At 38.8% G+C, this 26,036-nt stretch overlaps 1 protein-coding gene across 5 annotated transcripts in view; it reads right to left on the bottom strand.

The window, feature by feature from the left end:
- The window catches only part of ATP8A2 (ATPase phospholipid transporting 8A2), a 295,095-nt gene that overhangs the window by 203,517 nt on the left and 65,542 nt on the right, over positions 1-26,036 (bottom strand). For all 5 annotated transcript variants that reach the window (XM_072326477.1, XM_072326474.1, XM_072326472.1 and 2 more), the window contains 7 exons: positions 25,051-25,133; positions 23,890-23,939; positions 21,882-21,951; positions 20,278-20,362; positions 19,407-19,546; positions 16,644-16,782; positions 12,198-12,262 (listed from right to left, as the gene is read on the bottom strand). In XM_072326477.1, the coding sequence (XP_072182578.1) occupies positions 12,198-12,262; positions 16,644-16,782; positions 19,407-19,546; positions 20,278-20,362; positions 21,882-21,951; positions 23,890-23,939; positions 25,051-25,133 (632 nt within the window). The remainder of the gene's footprint in view (positions 1-12,197; positions 12,263-16,643; positions 16,783-19,406; positions 19,547-20,277; positions 20,363-21,881; positions 21,952-23,889; positions 23,940-25,050; positions 25,134-26,036) is intronic.

Raw genomic sequence — 26,036 nt, 5'->3', positions numbered from 1 at the left:
TAATAACTTGAAAAGAAAGTATAAGTTCAAAAATTTAACAAGCAGTTATTTTTCTTAATTTTTGAACTCGCCCCTCCTTCCTCACATTATTTATAGATAAGTTAGGACACATTACTGCTACAACGACATCATAGACGCTACCATACCAAACGAGATCTTACAAATCCCTTAAACAATTAATTGGTTTTATTCATCCACATTTTCCCAGACTTCTACAGATTACTAAACTTCACATCAGAAAGGACATGCTCTGCTGACCCTTTTTTCCCCACTGAGAGGGCAGAATTCTTCAAGCCAGACATCTTTGGTCACAATTAGCTGCATAAATGGTCCCCAGTTTCACTGCAGAATTTGATACCTTGTCTTTCTACAAATGACCATATCTTCTTATTTCGGTGAATTCTATACTTTAACTACAAGAGCTGGAATTAACAACAGGCACCAAATCCCTCCATCTTTTGAAAGAAAGCTTCCTAGTGATGAGCTTTGCTCGACTCAGAAAATAGACGAAGATTTTAAGGCCAGCTTTCTACTAAATACCATCATTTTTCAATCTTTTGCTCTAATTAGGATATCTGATAATAATGCAATTCAATTACGTCTTTGATCCTATACTAAATAGCATTTCAAGATCTATGTGGCCTAGGGATTACCTTGTCATTCCTGGAGTATCAGAACAGATCACAGCTGAATGCTGAATACTGAATACAAGCTACATGTATTATTCTAAGAAGCATGCAAGTGCTTGGATCTAGGCCTACATGAGCATGAACTTCCTACCTAACGTCACTGTTACCTGAGCCAGCCCCACAGAGGAATGCTCCAATTCTTCCCTCAGAGATGAATCCTTAGGGAAGGAGTCTTAGTTAAGGTCTTTCAGTGCCATGTGGCTTTACTTCAAACAAGAGGAACATGAAAGTAGACTGAGCTAACATCTAGGTTGCTTCCTAAGCTGGAGTTGCTGATTTCTTTACCGTTAACTGAAACACAAGGTAAAACAACTCTGTACTGAGCAGTTCTCTTCATATGACTGTAAGGGATCCAAAGGCACATGCACTGCACAAATGTGCAGATTGGATAAACTAAACAACTAGGCTTCCACCTGAGATTTTTCTGTGTCACATTAAATGCCATATAGTATCACCTGAGATATTTCCCATAGAGCCTTTCATCAGAATGTCACTTCATACCACATCACCAACTACTTCCCTGTATCAGAGATCATTAAGAATACCACTATTAAGTTATCATTAATTATATGAAAACTAAAGGTTGCAAAACTCAAGGTAAGAAAAAAACAGCAAGAGGGCTTACTCCAAAGGTCTGTATCACCAGACAGGCAGCCTTCTTGATAAAGACATGAAATCTGCAGCACCCAGTAGGGAATTCAGATTAGTTATTTCAGAACCTCTGGGTACAGCCAGGCAGACACTCAGGTGAATATTCCAGAGCATGTATTCATTCACCCTCTTTCAGCTATAACATTATCTCTTTAACATAAAACTCAACCCAAGAGTGTACACAGTGAGACCCAAAACTACTCAGCTCATTCCATTTGCAAAATCTCATTTACAAACAGCATTTGGATCTGGGGTATCACTATAAATTGGGAACATAACCAGGAGACCAGGAAAAGAATAAATCAGGTTTATAAAGCAGGCAAAACTAAAAGCTTCAGAGTCATTTCACAAAGCTGCTTTCCAACATCAGTTTCAGAATGATAAGAGAGCTGCATTACATCAAGCCCCAGTGTAATGGTAGTGCATAGGGTGAAATAACTGCACACATTGGAAGCATTCTACATTCTCCATCTCAGCCAACAGAAACCATCAATGATCAACATTCACAGTGACCAAAAAGAGCTTCAGAGGATTTCACAAGCCTGTAGCTGACTCAAGAAATCCTTTGAGTGAAGGATTGCTTTGCTTGTTTCAAATAATTCCAGGCTCTCTGAAGAATTCCCCCATCTACGCATTATCCTGGAGTAAAGGCAGTAAGGAATGGTGCAGGTAGTAATGTGGAGTTGCTGTCCATGAGTATCAGTATGAGAACTGAGCTTAAAATTGGCAATTTTTTTCTCAACGAGGAGACAGTAACAAGCTGACCCAACTCACCACCGAACGAGTTGCTTGTGAGTCATCGCAACTTTGGCATATAATGCTGGAAGACAACACACTTATCATTAAACTCCACATATTTCTTCAGAATTCCCAGGGGCTCAACATCACAGCACGCACCCAACCATTCCTAAGTGCAGACACAGCTTACAGCAGCCCTACTTGCCAAAAGCTCATTTGTCATCTAGTTTATAGACCCGATTACACATTCACAGAATTCTCTTGGAGCAAATCTGCAAGCTGTAGAAAAAACCTCTGCAATATGTCATATTTGTAAATAAATAGGAGGAATGCTTTGTATTCTTTCAGGGGAGTTTACTCGAAATTAAAATAATTTCTCCCATCTAGACAGCACGTTCATGGCAGGCTACTACTACATTCCTCAACAGAGAACATGCAGGCAGTCTGTCTTTCCATAAAAAGACATAATCACAACATACTATACTTTTTTTTTCCCCCTTTTTTCTTTTCTTGACCATTACCAACTGATGTAAAAGTGCTAAGATTTAACCGTGATCCCTATTATCTAACTGCGTAAGACTGACTGGGTCAGTTCCACAGAGTATCCTACATTGTTTATCTGAGCTAATAGCAAGGATGGAGAACTGTCTTGACATACGGAAACACTCTGCTTTCTCAAGACCATACTGTTCAGTCAACCAAATCAAAAGTAAACTGCAAAGTTTAAACTTCATGACAGTTCATGTATATGCACAAATTTGAGATTTATGGAGGAGTCAGAAAAGTTAAAAGGTTGGAAAACTACTAATTCAGAAATCATGTTCTTAACAGCTAGTTTTGCCACACAAATCATCTGTCACAAGATGTCTGTAATGCTACGTGAATGTTAACAAGAAGTTCATGATATCCAAGAGGGAAACAATTAGAGGGGAAAAAAAAGAAGGAAAAAAGTATTTCCAGGATAAGCACATCTCACGGCAGAACAAGACAAAGCTGAAGAGAAAGCTTTGTGGAGCCTGAGGAGGGAACTTATGTGACGAAGCTGAAGAATTTATTTTACAACCCTGTGTTTTATTCAGGTGAGGCCTGGCACGAAATACAGCCACTCTACCAACAAACAGAACACATCACCATCAGAAACTCAGAAATTCACCATCTGCTTTTATCACGGTGGGGTACAAGGGAAAGCATGGTAGAATTGAGTAGAATTGAGTAGAATTGGTAGAATTGCTTCTCATTGATTCTGATCCTCCTCCTAAATTAGCCTATTTCAAAGTAGAAGAAAAAAGAACTAAGGATGATCCAGTGAAAGCACAAGCACTCCAAGCTTGTGAAGTAATCTGCCTCAGCCCTTACTCCCCACCCATGCTTTCGTGTTTATCTTGTCCTACTAGCATGAAGGACCAGAGCACACAACAGGCATGCACACTGCTGCAACCTAGCACTCCTGCTCTGAATGCTCCTGGTCCCAGAACTTTATAAAGGAGGCAACAACAAAAACAGCAAAAATTTCCCATCATTAATTTCTGACATTTCAGAATGAAAATTCTAGGCCTGCTTAGGACACTGCTTAAGATAATTATAAGATTTGGCAATTACATGTATGACCTGGCGCTTTCTAGCATTACTTGTAAAATCACATGCCACTGGATAACAGAACCGCTGAAACCGTGCTACTCCGTGAGGACAGACTGAGGCATCCTCCTTACAAAACGCTGTCTCACAGAGCAGTGTAATACTGCTAACAATAAAGTAGAGGTTTCAGATAGGGTAGAAAATAGAAAAACTAGTGGTTTCCAGATAACTTGCTATGACAGCATTGTATTATGTTTAGCTAAATAACGAGCATGACTCAAGTGACATAGAATAAAAACATAAACCTACTCAAGGAAAGCAGATGCAAGATATCTAAATCCAGTTTTGTCTCAGAACTATCTTAGCACCTAACTTCTAGCCAGTTAGCTTCTCTAACAAATCCCTTTCAAGACATAAAATGGAAAAAAAATGACTCTACCATCACTACTTCAGCTAAGCATCAAATGTACTTGATGGCCAAAGCAGGTGAAAAATCTACAAGTTTCAAAAAGATTTTTCTGATCAGTTCTATTCAGTGTATAAGTTTGGAAGGCAGAAGGTGCACAAATATTAACTCCATATAGTTGGAGAATTCTTTAACTCTAGTTTCTGACACAGACCAATAAGCTAGCAGAATTCAGTGGGACATTTCTCTGGTATGACCCAAATGTTAAAAGTCTTTCCTTAATTATCACGAGAGGAAAATTTATTCCTTCCTATGATGGATGAACAAGCCATAAGAAGTAACCAAGATTCAGCTACAAGAAGGATGCTCTAATTCTTTAAAAAGTGAAACTAATCTTCGGGAAACGGTTTAACAAAGTAATAAATCAGTATTACGTGAACCATAAAAATAAGAGCACAGATGCCTATATAACTAAATTTGCTTCCTGAAAATGCAATCTAGTCATACCCTAATTCTTATCCCAAAGCAAGATGTCTGCTACCCTCATTAAATTAACAGTGCAGGCAAATCAATCTCATTGCTTTAAACTAGCCCAAAAAGGGAAAACTGCTTACGTAAAAAATAGAGAAAAATAACAAATAGACAAATGCCAGAAACCAAAACACCAGCCTCCATAAAACACAACACACCATAAATTTACATAAATAAGGCCTCTCCCCCCTTCAATGAAAGCAAAAGATCAGATATGAAAATAAGTATCCTGAGAAAAGAAAGGGCTATTGAGTTCTTACCCTTCAATACAAAAGGCCAACCTGAATTGTTTATACAGATGTGTAATATTAACCATGTCAATCAAGAGGATCAGTATTCATAACACATTTACCTACAAATCAGGCATTCAGTTCGCCTTGTTCACCTAAAACCATCATCACTCTTTATTGTAAGCAGAAAAGGCATTTCATGGGTAGTTTCTCATTAAACAAAATCCTGTTTTCACCTCATTATGCATTCTTAAGTTTCCATGATTTCTCTGTGCTTGTTAGGAAGATGTTAGTATGGTGCAGAAAATCCTGTCTTTGAAGCCAACGGGTACTTGCTTCACTGTCCAACTAAAGCCATTATTGTATTTGCTAGACAACTGAGAACAGTTATGGGTGACACTCAAAGACTAAGAGATAACCCTTCACACATGTGAATATCATTTATAGTTTTAAGAGGAAAAGCATCCTAAGTCATTTTCCTCAAACATATGAGAAATCTTACAAAAGAGACATATTTTAAATGGAATTGAGGCAACACTCTTCCTTTCTACTTCTCTGTAATATGACCTACTGTGTCCTACAGCATGGACAACGCATTACAAGGGTGACTCCCCAGCTGCTAAAGTACCTGCAGCCTAAAGCCAAAGTTGGAAGGTCTTTTCTGAGTCTTGTTAAATACGAACACTGTTAGAGATAAAGACAAGAAGGGGAAAGTAATTTACAAAAGCTTTTTTCAAAGACAGAGAGAACGACAGACAATATCAGACACCCTGCCCTCCTCATCATCCCCCAAAATTCCAGCTGTAGAACAGTTATTTAGAAGCCTGGACTCTAAATTCCTAAAGGTACAGCCTTGCAATCTTTACGATACGAGCATTCCCATTTCATGCAAACCAGCTATTACAGTGCAAGAAAATACTAACAGGAAAAAAGAAAAAAAAAAAAAAAAGAAAAAAAGAAGAAAAAAAAAAGAGAAAACAGTCATTAATGAATGCTAAAACAGGAAAGCATAATGAAATAAAAATAACAGCCCAACTCATTCAGTGCTCACAGCTTAATGATATTACTTCCTGAGAAAATAGCAATCTAACACTTCGGTTACACAGCCCCGTGTGTGCTCAGGCCTGCAAGGCCAAGTGACACTTAGATGCCCTAATTTGTAGTTCTACACAGTAAATTCAAACTAAAGCAGGTTTTAATGTGAGAAGTTGTATATTCTCCGTATCCACTTCTGGCACAGATTATCAAATATCTGGAGTTATGAACATTTCTATTTATTTTGCAAAAGCAAACCAGAACAATCTTTTCTATCCAATATTTCTGAAGATCTGTCTGGTTACTGGGCACTATCCCATGTATAACTACTTATTAGCACGAGCTCTAATTTGTGCATTAATAAATGAGCTATAAAAAACAACTTGGTACAACAGAGAAATGAATTCTTTCCCTAGCTTTCCTAACTAGCCTCCTTTGCAAATTCGCAGTGTTACGCAGTATGGGTGGTTACAGTTCCAACCTGACTAGTAACAGGAGAACTTACAGACTGCACAGGGGCACCCCAAGTATCTACTTGAAGAGCTGACAGTTGGCTATAACCGATCTTGCAGACACTGACTCCGTTTTCTGGAGTACTGACTTATCTGAAAGTATTCGGGAAGATGATAGCAGAAGATGGAAAAAAAGTACCTTAATTTCCTCCCTTATGAAACAAAAGATAATCTTTAAAGTATCTACACTCACAGGGAACACCAAATTATACTGTGGAGTTACTTGATTGTTTATTGTTTTTGTAATTGTTTTTTGTGGGTTTTTTTTTGGTGGTGTTGTCTTAAACTATGCTATACAGTACCATGGTAGCAGGAACAGATTGTTTTCTATTCATGTTTAATAGCTCATCCAAACAATGTAGTACACAAAAAATACAGCTGAGCAAGCACTGAATGAAGGAGTCCAGCATCTGCTTCTATTCTTATTCCTTCTTTAGGCAGATGACTATCACAGACACTGGCACTGAGCACCTTCTTGCACAGGAGCATCAGTTCATGGTTACATACACATCTATATAGTAACTGGGCATTAATTCTGAGACCAGGCACACTAAATCTGCAGGACACATACTACCATGCAGCTCAGTTTCTATTAACAGAATTACTGTACAGCAGAATACTACACATAGGTTCAGAATCATTCCCTCTAGCTTTTCCCTTCCACTACTGTTATACACAACTCAGTGAGAGATCCAACTGATACAGTTTGCAGTGCTTCTTCCTACTGCATGGAAAGTAAAAAACACCACCACCACGATTTACCAGCTGTAATGTCTAGGATTCATCTCAAGCTTTTCAGGGCCTGTTGGATCGCCTGATGTCCCTGTTTTGGCTTTTCCTCCCACAGCTCTCGCAATTCAACATCAGTGACATGCCAACAAAAAACTTCTGTCCAGGTTAAGAGCTGCAAAAGATGACTTAATGGCATTTCCAATTTAAGAAGAAACTGAACTCAAGAATTGCACTCAATGTAAATCCAGCACCCAAAACATTTTCAATTGAAGCTTTATTATGAAAAGGAAAGAAAAATCAAGTGAACATATGTATGCATGTAGTTAGGTCTACAAGGGATAAACATTTGCAGATCATTATGCTAAGTTTCTAGAATTCAGTTGAACCAAGCGAGGGATTAGTCTTTTCTATTCCCAGTAGTTCTCTAAAGAGAACAGAAATTATTGATTTTTCCCTCAACTGCAAGATTTAGAAAAAATTTTAGCTCTCAAAAACAGCCCAAGACAGTTGTTCGATCACATCTCACCTGCTGCTGCATGCCAAGGAGCAGAAGGAGGGGGCTGAAGTCACACAAGGGGAAAGGGCATCAATATTTAAAGGCTCTAAGCTCAACTTGGATCCTGTAAAAATTCATTTTTAGCCTTAATGGATTTCAGAGGCAGAATATATTAAATATAATGCTGTAGGATTTCAGTGTGAGAAACTTCTACTGATACATTTTAGGCTAAGTTGAACAACAGTAATAATTTGTTACAGGTTCAACAAGCCATTATTAACTGCAGAGATCCAGTGTTGAAAAATAGGCAGTAATTAACTGAGTAAAACTACCTTATAATTAAAAGAACCGGTGGTAATTATTAACAAAGCACATAAGGGTTTTACATTTGGCTTGCTTTCACAAAGTTCTGTTCTACATTAAAAACAGCTGTAAAGGTGCTTGACCATAAGAAAAATATAGGGCCAATCTGGTTTAACATTAAGGCTGATGCCATAAAAAGCATTTTGGAAGCACCGCTTCAGAAGGTTCACTAGCTTGTACTCCTTTTCCAGAAAGAAAAAGGTTATCTTAGCTGAAGTACCATTAATAGTAGATATGTGCTCGTGATACACCATGTAATCACCAATTTTCTTCACTTAAAAGAACAGCAGCTATCTATCAATAAGGTTTTTGCTCATCTGACACATCATGTATTTCTGTTTCTCATTTTTCTTTTATGCTCTGAGCATAAAAAATTCCATTAGTTTTGATAAACTAACTTCCATTAGTTTTGGTGTTTACCGAAACATTTCTAATACTGCTGTCTTAAATGTAAGTATGTACCAGATGGGAGGCCAAGAGAAGACAGAACAAGCAACGCTCGTTTTCTACCTGCTGCTTTTGCACAAACCTATCCACTTATTAGCAGCTTGTAAAGGATTCTGCATTATTCACCAGCACATCAACTGTGTTGTTTTTTTCTGTTTTGTTTTTACAGACTATTTCAAGTTAAAATCTGTACTTAATGCTGCCATGGTCCAAGAATACCGATGCATGGTGCATCTGAAGTAAATTCAACTTAGCACAGGAGATGCTGTTTAACAACTATCACTTTCAACCTCAAATCACTCAGACAGCAGTCGTGACCCCTTCCTTAGAACCTCTGCCAAAGACATGCTCAGCTGAGATTAAGTTTGTCATCTCCAGTTCTAACTTATCTAAAGTTACAGGACCAGAAGAGAGATTTTCATTTTTATAATCACAAACTTGAGGTGATGACTACAAAGTAGTACGACAACAGTAATGAAAAGCATAAAAAAATAAATAATAATAATAAAAAAGATACCCAGCTTTTCTTTTTAGAACTGTTTAGATGTCTTAGATCTCTTTTTTGGCTCGCATAGTGGAAGCCAGAAGATACCAGCTAGGATTAAAAGTTGTGGAAAACAGAATGCTATGCACAGATGGAACCCTTCTATTGTTTCTTCCCATTCTCCCACCACCACATGATGTGCACAAGGCCCCACAGAACATTAGCTTGCCAAGTTTCTAGCACTCACTTCTGCAAAGTATCTTCAAGTGCACAACAAAAGGAAGCCTTTCAGCAAGCAGAGAACGCCTCATTTCGAGATGTTCTCACAATTGGAGGTAGCAGGAAAAGACGATCCAAGTGGTTTTCCTGTTTAGCCTGGGTGTTTTAAATCACGTTAGATAGAAAGCTGATTGCATTTTTTTCTGCGTAGACAGAGGTCAGGAAAAAAGAAAGGAAGAAGGGTTTTCATTTTGTCTCAATCCATGCTTGATTAGGGCTTCTCACTCTAGCATATCCTTAGAGTGAGCCAATGGTAAGATGTGTACAAAAGAGTCCACGTTACTGACACTGCCATCTTTGACCTCTCACACTTTGAGCAAGCAAACAGTTCAAAACATTTACATCTCCATCTATACAAAGTGCTTTCCTACAATGAGAGGGTAGGAAGCCTCAGTCATATTTTCACACCATTTTTCACACGTGTGAAGAACTCGCCTACAGTTCTGCAGTCTGTCTGTCAATATAACTTTGCTTGGTGTGGATTCATATCTGAGTTATTAAGCATCTGGTAACACTCTGACATAGGCATTTGTAGCAACTTCGATAAGACAGATTATCATTTAAAACTGATCTACAGAATCAAACAGCTCTCAGAGGCCTCCATTTTCACGTTTGCAGACAAGAATTAAAGGCTTGCCTAAACAGCAGAAAGATCTAATAGGATGTCACAGATATAAAGTGCATTAATAAAATTAACCATAACTCCTACTTTCCTAAAGCTACAGAAAACATACCAAATTTTAGAAGCAATACATAGAGTTTACACCTCTGTTGTGAACAAGACAAGAGTGCAATCACACCAATTAACCAGAGCTTGTTCCACAAATGTCAGGGCCAAGCTGCTCCTGATGTTATAGATGGGAAATACTAAAAAAAAAAGAAAAGGGAAACTGAAGCATGGATTTCTTACTGCCTAATTCCAGGCTTTCTCTCTAAAAAGGCAAATTCATTTTTGCCAGTGTTGAATACCCTTGGATCCATTTATTTACACTACTGTTTAATGGAGCCCCCCCGGGATGGAAGCTTTCTCTATTATAGCATACACAATAAGCCACTTTCGTTATTCAGACTGCACTCTCGTGGTCCTTTTAGCCAATTATCTGAAGTCATTTAGAAGTAAGCGCTGAAGCTATCAGGTACCACTCAGCACCTTCTGCAGTATATTCACAAATAGAAATCTGCCTGCAATTCTATCACAATATACAAAAAGAAGTGAAAAATTTAATGTGGCTTGAAGATCATCTTGTCCAAGTTCCACATACTTCTAAATAATAAGCAACATTGCTCCATTTTCCTTCTCTTACCCAATAAGAACCTCTGTCTTCATACTGCACACCTTTCCTTAGGAATCACAAATCTTTATGCAGCTCTACTTCTAAACAGGTACCACAGGAGTCACAGTGGCTCCTTCTAGAAATTTTCAAGGGACTAGTTTGAATTTAGATTGAAATACAACCATTTTCCTTCTTCTGGAGTGAGTTCCCAATACATTTAGAAAAAAGAATCCAAGTTTCCTTGTTCCTATGATCGTAGCCCTAATATGACTGTCTAATGAAACAAATAGAGAGAGAGCTGCTCATTTTCTATTGAGGTTCTGCATCATTCTTTGGGTTAAAAGGCCCAGTCAACTACGTACAGCAGAATACTCATCAGAAGCGGAGTATTCTGATCCCACAGGAAGGGAATAGCTCCCGCAAAGAGGGGCCATACAGAAGTGGAAAAGTGGGATAAGTTTGTCTGAGCAGATGGGAGTCTTCAGCAAGATATCTGATTGAAACCAAATGTACATAACTCCCATCACAGCACATCTAATGCAATAATAATTTAGAAAAGAAAAGCAGTTTCCTCGTCCAAGTATGATAATTTAAACAACTTTAACTACGCAGAAACACAGAAGACAGTTAATTTCTGCTGCAGAAGTAACAGCCTTCATTGCTCAAATTCAGCAAGAGACAGCTTCCACCATGGTGCAACATGCTGCACAGAAATGAGTAATGCAGCCTTTCTTCCCCCAGAGGCAGTCCTTCTCCCCATGGACTCCCCCTGGAACTCTTGAGATCTGGTGAGTTGGAGCACTAGAGCATGAGAGGCTACAGATGCATTTAGAAAACTTGAGTCTGAGCTGAAATCACTGCTAAGGCTTCTGTTAACTAAATCACGTAGATGCAGCTAGAAAAATACCACTTCTCAGCTGTTTTTTTCCGTGCCACCAGACTTCCAGGCATCCATTAACTCCTTTGGTATGTGGGGATACAAGCTTTGCATCACCCATCATGTCAGGCAGCATGAACTACAAATTCTAAATGCAAGTATCAGATTCTGTTTAATACAGATCTTTCATCCTGTCCTACAAATACCTTTAATAGAAACCAGATATTCAAGTGATATCAAGTGCTGACACTGACACTGAAAAATGTATATGAACCTTCATCCAGAAGATAAAGTGTATTATTTTTATTTTCGGAACTCTTTTTATTTATTTATTAAACAGACCTGAGGAATACAGCTATCACTTGTTAATCTAATTTTCAGGTCTCAGAAGCTGCACTCAGGTGAGCTCAAAAGATAGTTTACTAAGACATAGGTGTGGTTGCAGCCATTCCAAGCAATACTGAAGATAGCTTCTTATGCTGAAATTGCTTGGTTTTTTCCAACTTCTTTTTCCCTTCTTCAAACATCTTACTCCTATACACGTAGCAGAGCCCAACCACATTCCTGAAGGCATACTGCAGGTTTCACCAGTTTACAGTAAAATCAAACCCATGGATTTAATTAGTTCCTTGTTCTGAGACTTTAGTTTGATTTGTACGGCTTGTGATCAGAGACTACAGAAGTTCATTTTGTACAACACATCGTTTTTAGCATGCTTGTTATGTGATCATTAGTGGTCTCCTAAAATGAGTTGTTTAATCTTGCTACCCCTAAAGCCAAGTGAAAGGAATCAAAGTGAGAAAGCCCATCAACTTTCCATTTTCTGAGTAATACCTCATTCGGTCAAGAATTACACTGGAATTTACTTAGTTACTTACATCTAGGGAATCTTCATTGACCAGGATGAGAGACATGCTCTGTGAAATGAGTCTGCAAGAGTACCCTGCAAGAGAAAGGAAAGAAGAATTAGATTTTTGGAGAAGTATTACAGTTGAACTCAGTCTTAAAAGGAAGTCAGATAATATATATATATTATATGTATATATGTATATATATGTCAGATTGGTATTTACATCTGAGCAGTGACTCCCACCAGGCAGGCTACTGGAAGGTTAAGGCCACGCTCCCACTTGACAAGCTGATTAGCAATGGAGACTCCATTTTATCTGCAATTCCAAATACACCGCTTAACCAAAGAAAATACAACATTCTTTAGAGATATGCTATATCTCTACAGTGAAAGTAATCATTCCTGTACATAAACTTCATTTATCCTTATGAAAGCTGAATGACCCTCAGCACATTAAAGGAATGGATCTGAAGTCAGTTGCAGCTACATCATACAGCTGGAAGCGCACACTCTGCATCAGCACACATCACTGCATCACACTCCACTTAGCCTCAGCATGTGCTGTGGGGGTTTAGTGTGGAAGGTGATCCTGAGTTTCATCAAAAAACACAGTTCAGGTGGTACTCAGAGAGCGCCTGGCAGCTCCTACGGGCATCAAGAGATTGCACCAGACTGATCTTCATGTGGGAACAGCAAACAGCGCATCATCACAGTGCAGAGCAGCACTCAGAAGGCAGCTCAACACATCCAGCAGGACACCATGATTCAAATAAGAAAAAATACTGAAACTAGAAAAATTCCTTATTTTTGTAATAGTAAGAGCTAAAGATTGTAAGACTACTTCATAACATTGACCCAGCAGTTCTTCCTTCATGTGACTGTCACTGACATGAGATGATGAACCATCCAAGATATACGTGCATGGAGCTAACAGAATAAACAGTGTAATTCCATCACTATTAATGAGAAGAAGCAAATCAAAAGTTGCAGACTGGCTCTACTGCATTCTCAAAGCACATGCAAGTTCTCTTCCAAATGGCACTGTGATGTGGCTTCATAAAGCACAGGTTTATTCGTCTATTGAAACATTAACCATATGCCTCATTGCTGAGCTAAGTCACGCAAGAAAAGAAAATACAATCAAACTATTTTGCAGTTCTGCCATACCTTTGTGTCAAAATGAATCACAGAAAGTTCAAGAAATAATGGTTGTGAAATGAGGCCTACAATAGGGTTGTGGGTTTTTTTTCTTGTCTATTTACATTTTTTCTATGTTGCAGTAGTATGCTACTTCATAAGAGTAATGCTCCTAAGGGGAACCTCTGCAAGTAGAACCACTGTCAGTATAAAAAGATTCAGTCTCTCTTTGTATCTCCCATCAGCAAGAGAAACTTGAGGCACGGATTTGTTCTCTATGAGATTTTTGGTTCCTAAGGAAGGCCATACAGGCTCATGAGCTGCAATGCAAATCATTTATCCAGGCTACAGTATTTTTTATAATTGGGCTAGTTTTCTAGGTATAATCCAGGGCTGACAAGCCTGCATCAATGACTTCTGCCAAGAAAATCTCTCACCTTTCTTTGCGGAAGGCATAATTGCATCATACGGCCTCCTTCAGACACTACACATGATTACCTGCAGAAGTTTTGTTTCTATTCCATTTTCACAGCTGTGTTTAATACAAGTATCAGATGCAGCCTTACAGAAACATCAGCTTAAGATAATAAGGTGTACTTTCTGCTTTACAGAAAGATAGAGAATTTCATCTCATTGGGAAAGAGATGAAATATATGCTAGTGAAATGCAACCTGCAACACGAAAGCTTTGCAGACAGCCTACGCCAGTGAAGACGCCTTTTAGGGAATAGCACAGAACTGAGAAAGGAAGCCACAACACGTAGAGACAAAACACTGACTTGGGAAGAGAAGTCAGTTCCGAGTTTGCCATTTTTGAGAGTTAGTCCCAGGCTGAAGAACTATTTCCTTATTTTTACTGGGAAGAAAAGGAGGATATTACAAACTTAATCATTTCCCTCCATGCCAGGGTTATTCTTTCCCCAGAGAAAAGCAATAGCCTCACGCAGTAGGCTGTTACAAATTCAGCATAAGCAATTCAAATGCATTTTCTAGGAGCTTTTGATTGGAATAGCAGCTGCAACACCGAGCTGCAGTTTCTAAACTGCTGCTCAATGCTTCATTTTAAATTTTTCAAATCTAGCAAGATGGCACTTGACAACTGGAGCTAGAGAAAAAACTCTGGAAAATGCTAACTTAGTCTGACTTGGGAGTCACAGAGTCAGAAGAGATCATTTTGTGCATTGTCATCACATTAAACAGGAGTGAGATCAAGCTTAGAGTAGGAGATCTATGCATAATGCACAAGTTTTGGACTATGAAGATGTTAAAGTCTAGCATTAATATAAAACAAAATCTGGAAATCATAAAGTTACATGAGAATTTTGTAGTCCTGTTTTATATAGGAAGTTTTATAATAGCTATTTCTGGCAGAACTAACAAGACAAACAAAAACAGGCTCTGAGATCAGGGCATATTTTTGTCAATGCTTTTGACTTGATCAACTGCTGGCTCAAAGCCAGATATAAAATGTCAATCGACACTTGTGAATTGCTGTCTGGGTCTTAAACTTAAAAGTCTGACTAAAAGCCCACGGAGCAGATGAATCAAGTGCTTCTGGGACTTGTTTCCCTTCAAGTATCCTGGGAGAAAGACTGCCTGAACCAGAGTTCAAGATCATAGCCCACAGGCACTCTCACACTGCAGGCATACAGAATACATCTGAGGCAAGAACACTTATCCTCCGTGTTTACAGAGGGTACGTATGCCCTGCTCCAGCTTCGCTGTGGGACACAGAGAAGCTCACTGGCATTGCTTCAATTTCTGCAACTGAAAAATGACAGAAGTATTCCAGGAGAGGCTTGAGTAAGGTAAGGAAAACAGAAAGCAGTTGTACACATGGATCTGTGGCTTCGTGACTTTCAGGTTACACACTCACTATAATGTGAAGATACAGAGTCAAGGTACGTGAAATGGAGGCATTTAGAGACACTGTGGGTGAGTCCCAGCTGATGGCTACTGAAAAAGATTTTGGGGCCTTTTGTACATGCAACTAGTTTTGCACAAGTTATTGGCTAGAGTGCATCAGTTCAGATTTCCTGGGAGCCTACCCGGATGGTGCTAAGCACATGTCTGTCACAGATTGCAGAGTAATAGAGTCACTGAAAGGCAAAGGAGATTCAGATTCTGCAAACTGTTTCAGGAGAATTACGATGCCAGAAGACCACTGCAAAGCCTTCTATGGCTTTTGGCAGGGACAGGCTAACGACAGCTTCAGCAGCTAAAAACAGAAAGCAGAATGTATGTCATGCTTGAAGACATTTCTGAAAACAGAACTCCTACGTCCTATACTAAGTTGTAATGTCTGATCAGTATTAAAAGCCATCATGAACACACTCAGTCTGCAAAACTGGCACACAACTGAGTGGAAGGCATGCAACCACCCTACAGCATTACTCTTTAAAGAAGTCAATAATGCAATTAAAGGACAACAGTTGAACACACAAACTCTGAAGACCAAAGAATCAAGAGCAAACTGGAAGAACAAAGTATTTCATCTCCTTGAGGTGGCTGCCAAGAGTTGCAGATGACCTAATTACATAAGCATATCCATAAAGCAAGCAGGAGACTGTAAGCATCACTGCCACACACTGTGAGGAACTGAAGATTCTTCTACTCCCAAGAGCGCATACAGTACCTGAAATGTAACTGTATGTGTGGATCGGGTCTTAAATTACAAACAGTATTCTGTAAGCTAAGATCATAGAATCAGAAAGGTTGGAATACATCAGTAAGTTTGAGACATAAGAATACCCACCTTGTGCCTTGACAAACAATCCATCCAACCTTGTCTTGAACACCACCATGGACAGAGCACCCACAGCCTCTCTGGGCAGTAAGTTCCAGCACCTCACCACCCTCTCTGTAAAGAGCTTCCCCTGTTGTGCAATCTAAACACTCCCCCCTTGAGCTTAAAACCATTCCCCCTTCTCCTATCACTATCTACCCAAGTAAAAAGTTGATTCCTCTCCTCTTTGTAATTCCCTTTTAAATACTGGAAAGCTGCAAAGAGGTCTTCTCACAGCCTTCTCTTCTCTAGGCTGAACAAGCCCAGCTCCCTTGTCCCGTTTTCATAGGAGAGGTGCTCCATCCCTCTGATCATCTTCATGGCCCTCCTCTAAACCCTCTCCAGCGGTTCCACGTAGCCTGACATTCAGTGCAAAACTTTCATTCCAAAATTCCCAGTTCTCCAAATTAAAGGCTTCCACAAGCCTGTCAGCTACCAAGGAGCCAGTCTATGAGTACAGATCGAGCCTGTTTTTGTTTTAAAAACCCCAAACATCACATCTACTGTATAACTGCTACACCTCAGACAAATGTTATGCAACCCAAAAGAATACCTATGTTGAGAGCTGTTTCCTGTTTGTCCCCTGTCAGAATCCATATCTTAATTTCTGCCTTCATTAGTGTGGCTATTGTTTCAGGAACACCTGCTTGCAGGCGGTCTTCAATGGCTGTAGCTCCAAGAAGCAGTAAGTCCTGAAAGAAAGAATTTGAGGGATTGGTTTCTTAGGATAAATCTCTGTTTAGAATACTCTAAAAACAGGGAATTAAAAACATGTTGTGCCTCATTGCCAGTACAGCTTTTTGACAAGCAATACACACTGCAGCAGGTTTTTGGCGTGCCTTTTCTACTTCCCCAGCACACAAATCACATTTCAGGATGTATAGAATGGAACCCAGTGTTTATGATCAGAAAGTTGGCTGAGTTTCAAAAGCAATTAATTGAAGTTACACAACTCCAAAGCTATCCTGTGGATGAACATACACACTAGAATATTCAGTAATCACTGTAGCAACATGATGAGTGGCCGCAGATTATGTTTCTTAAGCCCACAAAACAAAAGTCACCTGGCATCACATCACTGAAACTAACTTCCCTCCTGCAAAATGTGCACATAAACTAGATACAATCAAAGCAAAAATTATTCCAACTATTTATGGATACGATCACTACATCTATGTAATAGAAGTGGTATGGACATTAATCAATCCAAGTATCCGTAGTCTAATACAGATGCGTGCCAGAAAAGAAGGTCTCACACAACCACTTAATACTACAGAATAAGCCATATTCATATGCAATTGTAGAGTGATTGCTTGAAGAGATTTGGCAACATTACAGGGAAAAAAGTCAGGCTGACAAAAATACCAAAGAAATACACCTTGTCAAAAGGCATAACCCAGTTACCCAGTTTTAACATTAGAAGCATTTTTAATGATTGCTTGGACATGCAATAATGTTCAGTTTAAAAGAAATGGATATAAATTGAGTTTATCCATATGCCCCATTTCAGGAACTGAGCAGAGTGTAACTTTTCATGTTAGCAAGGACTAATTTTTTTATAAATTAGCAAAAACAGATGAAGAGAACATTACAGCAGTTCTTGCTTGTATTATCTATGCATGTATAAATAACTGAAGGGGAAGCTGTTATCCATACAGACATGTAACTAGACATTAATTAATGTAAGCCTCAGCAACAAAAAAGTTTTGCTAAGAGATGTTCCATACGTAAAGGCAGTAGTATGAACTCCCAAAAGCCATTTCCTTTAAAAGCCCTTTTGAGTTTTGGTAAAACATCAGCCCTATTAATACAAGCAACATTTGAACATAACAAACACAGAGCAAGTATGTAACTGCAACATCTTGTCTCGTGTTCCCACACTTATCCGTTAAATGATTACACATTAAACGACAGTTCTGGGAATGGCCAAGCTGCCTAAGCAAGGAGTTACTATAGCACCTGTTGAAGCCCTCTCAGTCAATTTATAGATACCCAAAGGACAGATGAAGTTTGTCTCCACACACACACCTATACTGTGATCCAGTGACCTCAGTCAGACTTAAAGTACCACTCCCACTCTTATTTAAATCCCTTAAATGTAAAGATGGCATGTTAAAACAGCTATTTTATACTAAATATCAGTTTATTATCTAGAAAAAAATATATTAAAAATTCCTTATACTAGAGAATTAACCAGAGAAACACAAACTCTGAGAAAATCTAAGTTTCCAGTGCAATTCCTTGCTCGCTCCCTGACCAGAAAGTAAACTAACATGAAAGGAATATAGTCAATTTTTTTTCCTTCCAACATGGTGCTACAAAGTTCAGAACTCCAAATCAAAAACCTACTTGTGGCTGCCCATTTTTTGAGATGTTAAATTATGAAAGGGGGCAGAAGGTCAATGGCAAAAATGTTTTAAGGATTGAAACATCTTCCAGTTAAAGAATCAAACCCATGTTTGATCAACATTGATCAATGGATTGATCAACAAAGATAATTTTTCACCTGTGAAATCAGTAAAAATATGAAAGCAAAGTGCCAGAAGGCAAAAAGCTCCATAAATCTTCAGAATCGATGCTCAGATAACAACACTGCTACTGAGCAGCCAACAGAAGATGACACATTAGACAGTGTGAAAAACAAGACCTAATCTTCAGCTAATCTTCAGCTTCATGAGCCGCTGGAGCATTTCTCTTACTCCATTAAAGCTGGCTCTCATCCTAGTCTCAGTCTTCTCCCCTGTTCTGTCCCAAATAACTCGAATAACCAATGAAGAAGCTTCTGGAATTTGAATTGCACTGTTAATATTAACAAAAGCAATTTAAGTTCAACAAGTGTTTAAAATAAACCACTAAACAAAAATCAGTGAAATAGACAGAGAAAGCAGATAAAAGAGCAGTAAATATCAAACACTGGCCCCTAGTGTTGACATCTTAACATTTCAGCTCAAACTTCCTCTCAAACCTGCTTTAAACTTTCAGAATTATCCGTTCAACAATTCACATGAAAGGAGCAGCTTTTGAGCTCCAGGACACACTGAGCACATAGTAATGCCTGTACTGTCCGACATCCTTCAGAAAACTTCAGCTGTGACTGCCCTATAAAAAAGAAGCAGCTTCTCCTCACATATTAGCAAGGGGGAACTCGATGCAACATGCTGACTATATCAGTTCTGCTATCAAGTTAGATGAACTTTACACAGGTTCTCAGTTAAGAATACAATTCCATTCTTCTGAAACTGAAAAGAACTCCTTGTTATACTGTATCAAGCCCAAAATGCATGCAAAAGCAATCAGCCCTCAAAAAAAGCCTTACCTTCTCAATGATCTCATAGCATTCTTCCAACTTCTGAGTTCTGTCTTTCAAAAGTATACTGGCTTCATTATAGACATTCAGCCACTCTCTGTAAGAGTTTTCTGACAGATCAGCATAAGCAATGCACAAAGTCCTCAGACCTACAAAACAGAGCACAGTGCAATTTTAGTATATGCAGTGACTAAGTAACTACAAAATGGCCTAATGAACACTGAATTCTAACCTTCTCACCAGAGTCAACAGGAGCTCTTACTGCAAATTGGTGAACTATGGTTTCCTGTACATTTTTAATGCACTTGTTTCCACAAATACTAAACAAGTGTCTGGCTCTTATAGGTTACTAATGCTGGTGTAAATCAAGAGATCCTAATGGGTACAAGCTTCTCTCTAATTCTCAGTATTGTAATCTAGAGCAAACGCCAATATTTTATCCTATTGCAGAAAAGGGAACAAAGCACTTCCCTGTGAACAGAGATGCTGCATCAGTCAAAGGCCTTCAGACCATCTCAGACCATCTTGTGTCTTCCAGACATCTCAGTATGTTCATGTTATCAGTCTGCTTCATGAAGCCAGAGACTTAGTCATCTGACTTTTTGTAGTGGTAAAAATACCTGTTACTCCAACTAAATTAATGTCCCTTCATTTAATCACAAATACTGAGCTCCAACTCCTTCCAAATTCCATTTCTATGCCAAAATTGCACAGAAGCAGAAGTAGGGCATATTTCCTTATGTAGTTATCTTAGAAGTTGCTAATTTGCTGCTACATACCAATTTTGAATATACAACCATCTTATTTGGTAGCAGAAAGCTCAGATAATACAGGAAATAATCTAATAAGTTGAATTCTTTTGACATGCTGCTTCTCTTACCTTCTGTGGCGAAGTACTCAAGATGGCACAGTGTCTGCTCCATATACTGGGAATCTTTCGAAAGCCTCTCAAAAATTACATTATCCTATTAAAAGCAAATTCATTACAGTAATGTAAGTTTACATACAAAGTTTGTATGTGTGTATTTACTAGCTCAAGTGAACTTACCTGACTGAACTCGCTTACATCAGAACCCAAGACTTATAGATTTAACATAATGCATTCAGGTTTTAGAGACACTGGTTTGAATAATCTGAGCTGTGCCCAGTGGCAGTGGTCGTAGTGCACCCACTTCACATAACGGGCACAGAAGTACACTCTGCCTCTACTAACTTTAAATAACAGGGAATTCTCCATCACGTAATCCCCCCTCAAACATTACAGAACACGCCTTCCTGAATTAAGCAAATGTACTATTGTTCAGAGTATTGCAAGTATGTTGTCTTATTTAGTACTCATTGTAGCCTTCTTGTAATCCTTTCTAGAAAGACTCCCATTGATGTTTAAGAACAGAAGGTAGAAAAGCCTTCCTCCCACAACTCCTTCTTTAACATTAAAGCAAATGGCAATTGAAATACTTATGTACATGAATAAAAGAAGTAGTCAAAATGCAGCAGTATCATCTATCTGTCTCATCGTTGGGTTTTATCATGTGATTACCAGAATAGAAAGGATTAGATGAGCAGTGGATGCAGCAGAACATAGAAAATGAAACACCACATTGGAGCAAAAGGGTTGTAGCAATTAGTATATCAGACATTTGATCCTGCTCAAATCAAAGACAGCAAGAAGTTCTTTACTCCTGTTTTCCATCCTTTTCACTGCCAATCTACCAGAAACTGTTAACAGAGGCAGAGGCACAGTAACAGCAGTGACTGAACACAGACAGGTGCAAATCAGTGAGAAATTACTATGCACACTACTTTCAAGTACCAAGTAGCAAAAGTAGGGTTAATTCATTCCCTCCACATTAACTTGAAGCTAGCACCATCTTTGCCATATCATAAGAGTTAAATTGAAGCAGGCCATACACCCAAGTCTATGTGTGAAGTAAACCTTACTGGAAGTTCGAGACAATCTTCCCTGTTGCAAAAAGTCACTTCAATGATTTTCTACTGAAACCAGAACACTATGGCAGTGGACAGCACTGTTTTTACATCCTTTGTATTTTGTTATTGTCCATCAATGGAGACAGAAACTTAACTTGGAGCAAGTCTTGATGACAAATAACAGCAGGTGCAGAGATGTGAGAGAGCCAGATCAAGAGCCAACCACTTGAAAGCAAAAGTTAGTATTACAGCTTTAGACAGCAGCATTTTATCTAGCTCCTGAATTCCTGGTGCACGGCTGGGTGAAATCCAGCCCTTGCTTAAATTGAGGGCACTGTTCCTATTAGTTTCAGGATTCCACTTGGATAGTAAATAGCCTAACAACTTGTCTGCAAAAGAAGTCAAAGAAGGAATTACAGACCTCTTAAATCACTTGGTCCTAAACAAAAAACCAACTGGTATTACGTAGGAAACCTGAAGTGCCAGCATCGGTCACAGCTGTTGAAACAATAACTGGTAGTGTTAGCTCTCCACTGAAGTGTTATAATTACTCACAGCTCCTTTGCAGTAGAGACGTAGTTGTCCTGCTGGAGTTCGAACTATCACAGACATTCTCTTCCTGTTACTATTGAAAGAAAAACATTTGTTTTCATTATTTATATTGATGAAGCGGAAGCCCTGTTCTAGACAGTGAATTCTCAGTTGTGCTTAGAGCATCAAGGATCAGGTGAGATGGAAGAGTAGTAACTTAAGACCTCACAGTCCTAGAAAGCAAGGAGAAATATTAAATTGCACATTCCCAGCTTCAGCCCCGTGATTCCCGTGGACAGGCACTTGATCAAAATACCTATACTTGCAGCCAAATGTGAGCAAGAGCTCAGAAAAAAGCAAGATGGCATAACAATTCTCTTGAACAAAGAGGAGTCATTTACTCTCATCTTTTTTATTATGTCTTGAAGATAATTGTTTTGGGGATTCTGGCTAAAAATGGAAATATTAAAGCCAAAAGTGTATTACTCCTAACACATTGAAACCTACTGACATAGGGGCAGTTATTTAAATTTTTAACTCAAAAGAATGCATAACATGCAAAAATATCACAGAAAGCAGTCACACTCCAGACCAGATTTTAGCCTCCTTACTCCCTGAGAGCTGCGCATCAAGAGAGCCAAGTCTGGTACGCTTATATTTTCAAAGTAAAGCTAAACAGTTTAAGAGTCTAAGGTTTAAGAGTGTGAGGTAAGGGATTTTTTAAAACTTAGTTATTTTAAATACATACATTTTGACATTTCACTTATCCATCTCTCCTTTCTAACGCTGGAAATAAAAATTCAGTTTGTAAGGGTGAGAGGCAAACAAATAAACTCCTCTCAAGAGAACCCTGAAGAAACTGTAGTTTCATATTCAAAAGTTATCTGAAAGCACACTTGGATGCATCCTTGAAAGCCAGGTTGGATGGCTCTTTAAGTAACCTGATCTACTTAAAGATATCTCTGCCCAGGGCAGGGAACATGAACTAGATGATCTTCACTAGTCTTTCAAACCCAAAGCTGTCTATGACTTCATGTAATTCTTAGCCAAAAAAGGACTCAGAAGCAGAGGGAAACCAGGAGCAGAGGTTTCCTCCTTCCCTTCTTACAAGTATGTACAATGTGAAGTCTCAAACCCTTCTCTTTAAAAGTTACTTTGGCAGATCTAACCCCTTTTTGTAGGCTTGGGAAACATTTACAGAATAGCAAGCTCTTACTATGTCTTATCAGACAAAAACGCCTTTTTGCACCTTCTGAAGCAAGTCTGGAAGGACAACTGCAAACTATGCCAAGAATTTCTGCCACAAACTAGTTCCCTGGGGAACTTCCATGTGCTTTTGAGATGTAATTATAGGGACTTCCTCACTTGGTCAAGTAGGAAAGTTGATAAACACAGGGAAGGGCTATGACAGCATTTTCTAAAAGCACTGCATGAGGGCTACAGATACTTCTCTCTGTGGAGAGCAGTCAACTAGTCAGAAACTCCGGAGGACTCTTCTAGCATCTTTTAGATATTTCCATACATAACCTAAGCAGCTACATTCAGAATAGGAAAAGGTGAAAAGAAATCAAAGGCAATCACAGCTAGTTGTTCATAGCTGGGATGCTTCTTACAATCAGCACAAAAAGTCCTCCAGTGAGCAACTCTACCTACGCAAGTAAAACACAAGCAGTTTGCAAAACTTCTGTAAACACTCAATCTGAAGTCATGTTCTTGAAGTAGACAAAGGATACACCAGGATATAAGTGAGACATGGAGCGACACTCAGAGCAGCAACTTCACAGTAAAAAAAGAGCTTGGGTAGCAGGGAGGTCTCCAAGCTCACATTTTAAAAGCTGCTGCCAGACACCATGTTTAAAGTAAATATTTTAGATCACTATTGGAAAAATGGGGATGGAGGGGCAGGAAAAAAAAACAACTAAGGAGGTTCAGCTTTTTTTACTGCATCAGCTATAGATCTACCTATCCAAGTTATATATTAATAAAAAATGTTTTTCACTACCCCACATTAAATATTTTATAGAAAACTTACCTGGAAAATTCCAGAACATTAAGAATTTCAAAGGTTTTTTCTTTTCCCAGCTACAAAAACAAAGATATTTACTATTTTAAGTACAAATTGCACAATATTCCCATGTGTTAACATACAAGTTAGTTGAAGCATTTTTGCTTATACATCCCATTGTAAATATGTTGAGATAATAGCTCCCTCTCCTGGTATGTAAAGCTTTGTTTAACGAAGATCATTTGACATGGCACTTCTTTTACTATTTGGATACTACTTCAAAAAGAAAATAATCTTGCTGCTAGAGATATAAGCATCCTCTGCTTTCTGCAGAGGGGATAAGAGCACAGACAGCTCTAGAATACATGCCTCATCCTAAACTCTTCCCCTTAATCTAAGCATTAGTTTCCTACAAAGTAAAAAGTTTGAAATAAGTTCCAGACTGTCAGATGTTTTAAGTTTGGAGTTGTACCAAAAACATGAAAGTGAATGCACAGGGAAGAAAAAAGCATAGTCATGATTCTTAGTAAGCACCTACTAGGTATTCCAGAGAAAGTTCTTATCTCAGCTACACCTGTACACATCTGGAGCCATTTCAGCATAAACTTGCAACTTAGAGTCAGAATGTGGCTTCATGAGTTTGAGACTGCCCACGTTAAATGTTGTCTGTTAGTTACACACCCCAGCACACATGCGGAGATTGCAAAGCAGATAAAATTTATTCAGAAGATTATCTAACTTGGAAGAAAAACATAAGGAATTTAACATTTAGAAGTAGAGAAACTACTAAATACAACAGTCAGAAATGTGCTAGACATGCCTTTCAAGAAACGAGGGGATGTAGCAGTGAGGGACATGGTTTAATGGGCATGGCGGTGATTTTAGTGGTCTTTCTTGACCTTGATTCTATGACACCCTTTTGCATGTGTGCTACTTTGTGCTTCCCAGGTTAAATGAAATGTTCTTCAAGCACAACTGCCATAACTTCACATGAGCTTCCAACTCCCTACTGTCCATTCCACAGAGAAGAACAGAGGGCTTTGCATATACAATAGACTAAGACAACTCTTCACAATCAACAAAAGCCTTTTGTACCTAGCTTACTAAAGGCCTTGTAAGTAAGAACCAAACAGGAAACATACATGCTCTACATGAGTTTGGCACACTGTGCCATGCACGTCTACCTACCGCATCAATGATAACTGAATGTGGAGTCCTTCCTGTGAAGACATAACCAAGCTTTTTTGCTCCTTTCACTAAAGCCCCTTCATCTGCCAATAAAATAAAAGATTAAATTTGACATGATATACAGAGAAAGGAAAGTACAAAGCTCACATCTAAGCAAGACATGGTGCAAAAACAGAAACCCCCCTTCCCATCTATTCAAGTTTCCGTGTCTGTACAACTGCTAGAATAGCTCTGCACATTCAGCAGAATATTCACATTTTACTCCTTGAGAGGCCATGTGAGATCAGATAGACAGAATTCATAATCCATCTGTATAAAACACTCTGCAATTACTGAAGCATTAAGCTCTACTGTTGTGGAGGAGTCATAGTTTTCTTCTACATGAAAAAGGGGAGATACCTGTTCAGAAAATAAGATGGAAGCTGAGTTACTCTATACTCTGACAACATGCATCTAAAGGGTTTGAACAGGATGTGCTTTAGGGTTTCTTCCAACTCAAGCCATTCTGCAATTCTGTGATGGGGAACAGGGTCATGCTATTCTGAACGTTGACCCTACATAGCTCTGCCAGTACTACTTGTGTTTCCTGAGAGGACAAAATGGGTGAAGAGCATATCCAGATACAGCCAGGACTCTGCTCTGTATTGAACTGGGTCCTGTTTCAGCATCTACTCAATAAAGAAAAACAAATTGCACTCGTGCCAAACACATCAAGCAACTGCGCATGCAGAAACAAATCAGTACTTCCACTTTCCTCTACATAGTGAAGTCACTGGAAATTTTAGCTTTGCTTTTCAACTCTGTAGGGATACAGGAGTAAGAGGCCACTTAAGAGCAGAAGGGATGATAAGCTCAGCCTGTCAAAAGCATAATGGGACTTAACATAAGTTTTGCAGAAGGTATTAAAAGCAGTGTGCACTGATGACAGAGGATATCAGATCTACTGCTAGTATCATATAGAATCATCTTGCTTTTAAAAATTAATG

This window comes from Excalfactoria chinensis, chromosome 1 (assembly GCF_039878825.1).
Source record: "Excalfactoria chinensis isolate bCotChi1 chromosome 1, bCotChi1.hap2, whole genome shotgun sequence".
Taxonomy (NCBI): domain Eukaryota; kingdom Metazoa; phylum Chordata; class Aves; order Galliformes; family Phasianidae; genus Excalfactoria; species Excalfactoria chinensis.
This window is presented reverse-complemented; position numbering and strand designations above follow the sequence as displayed.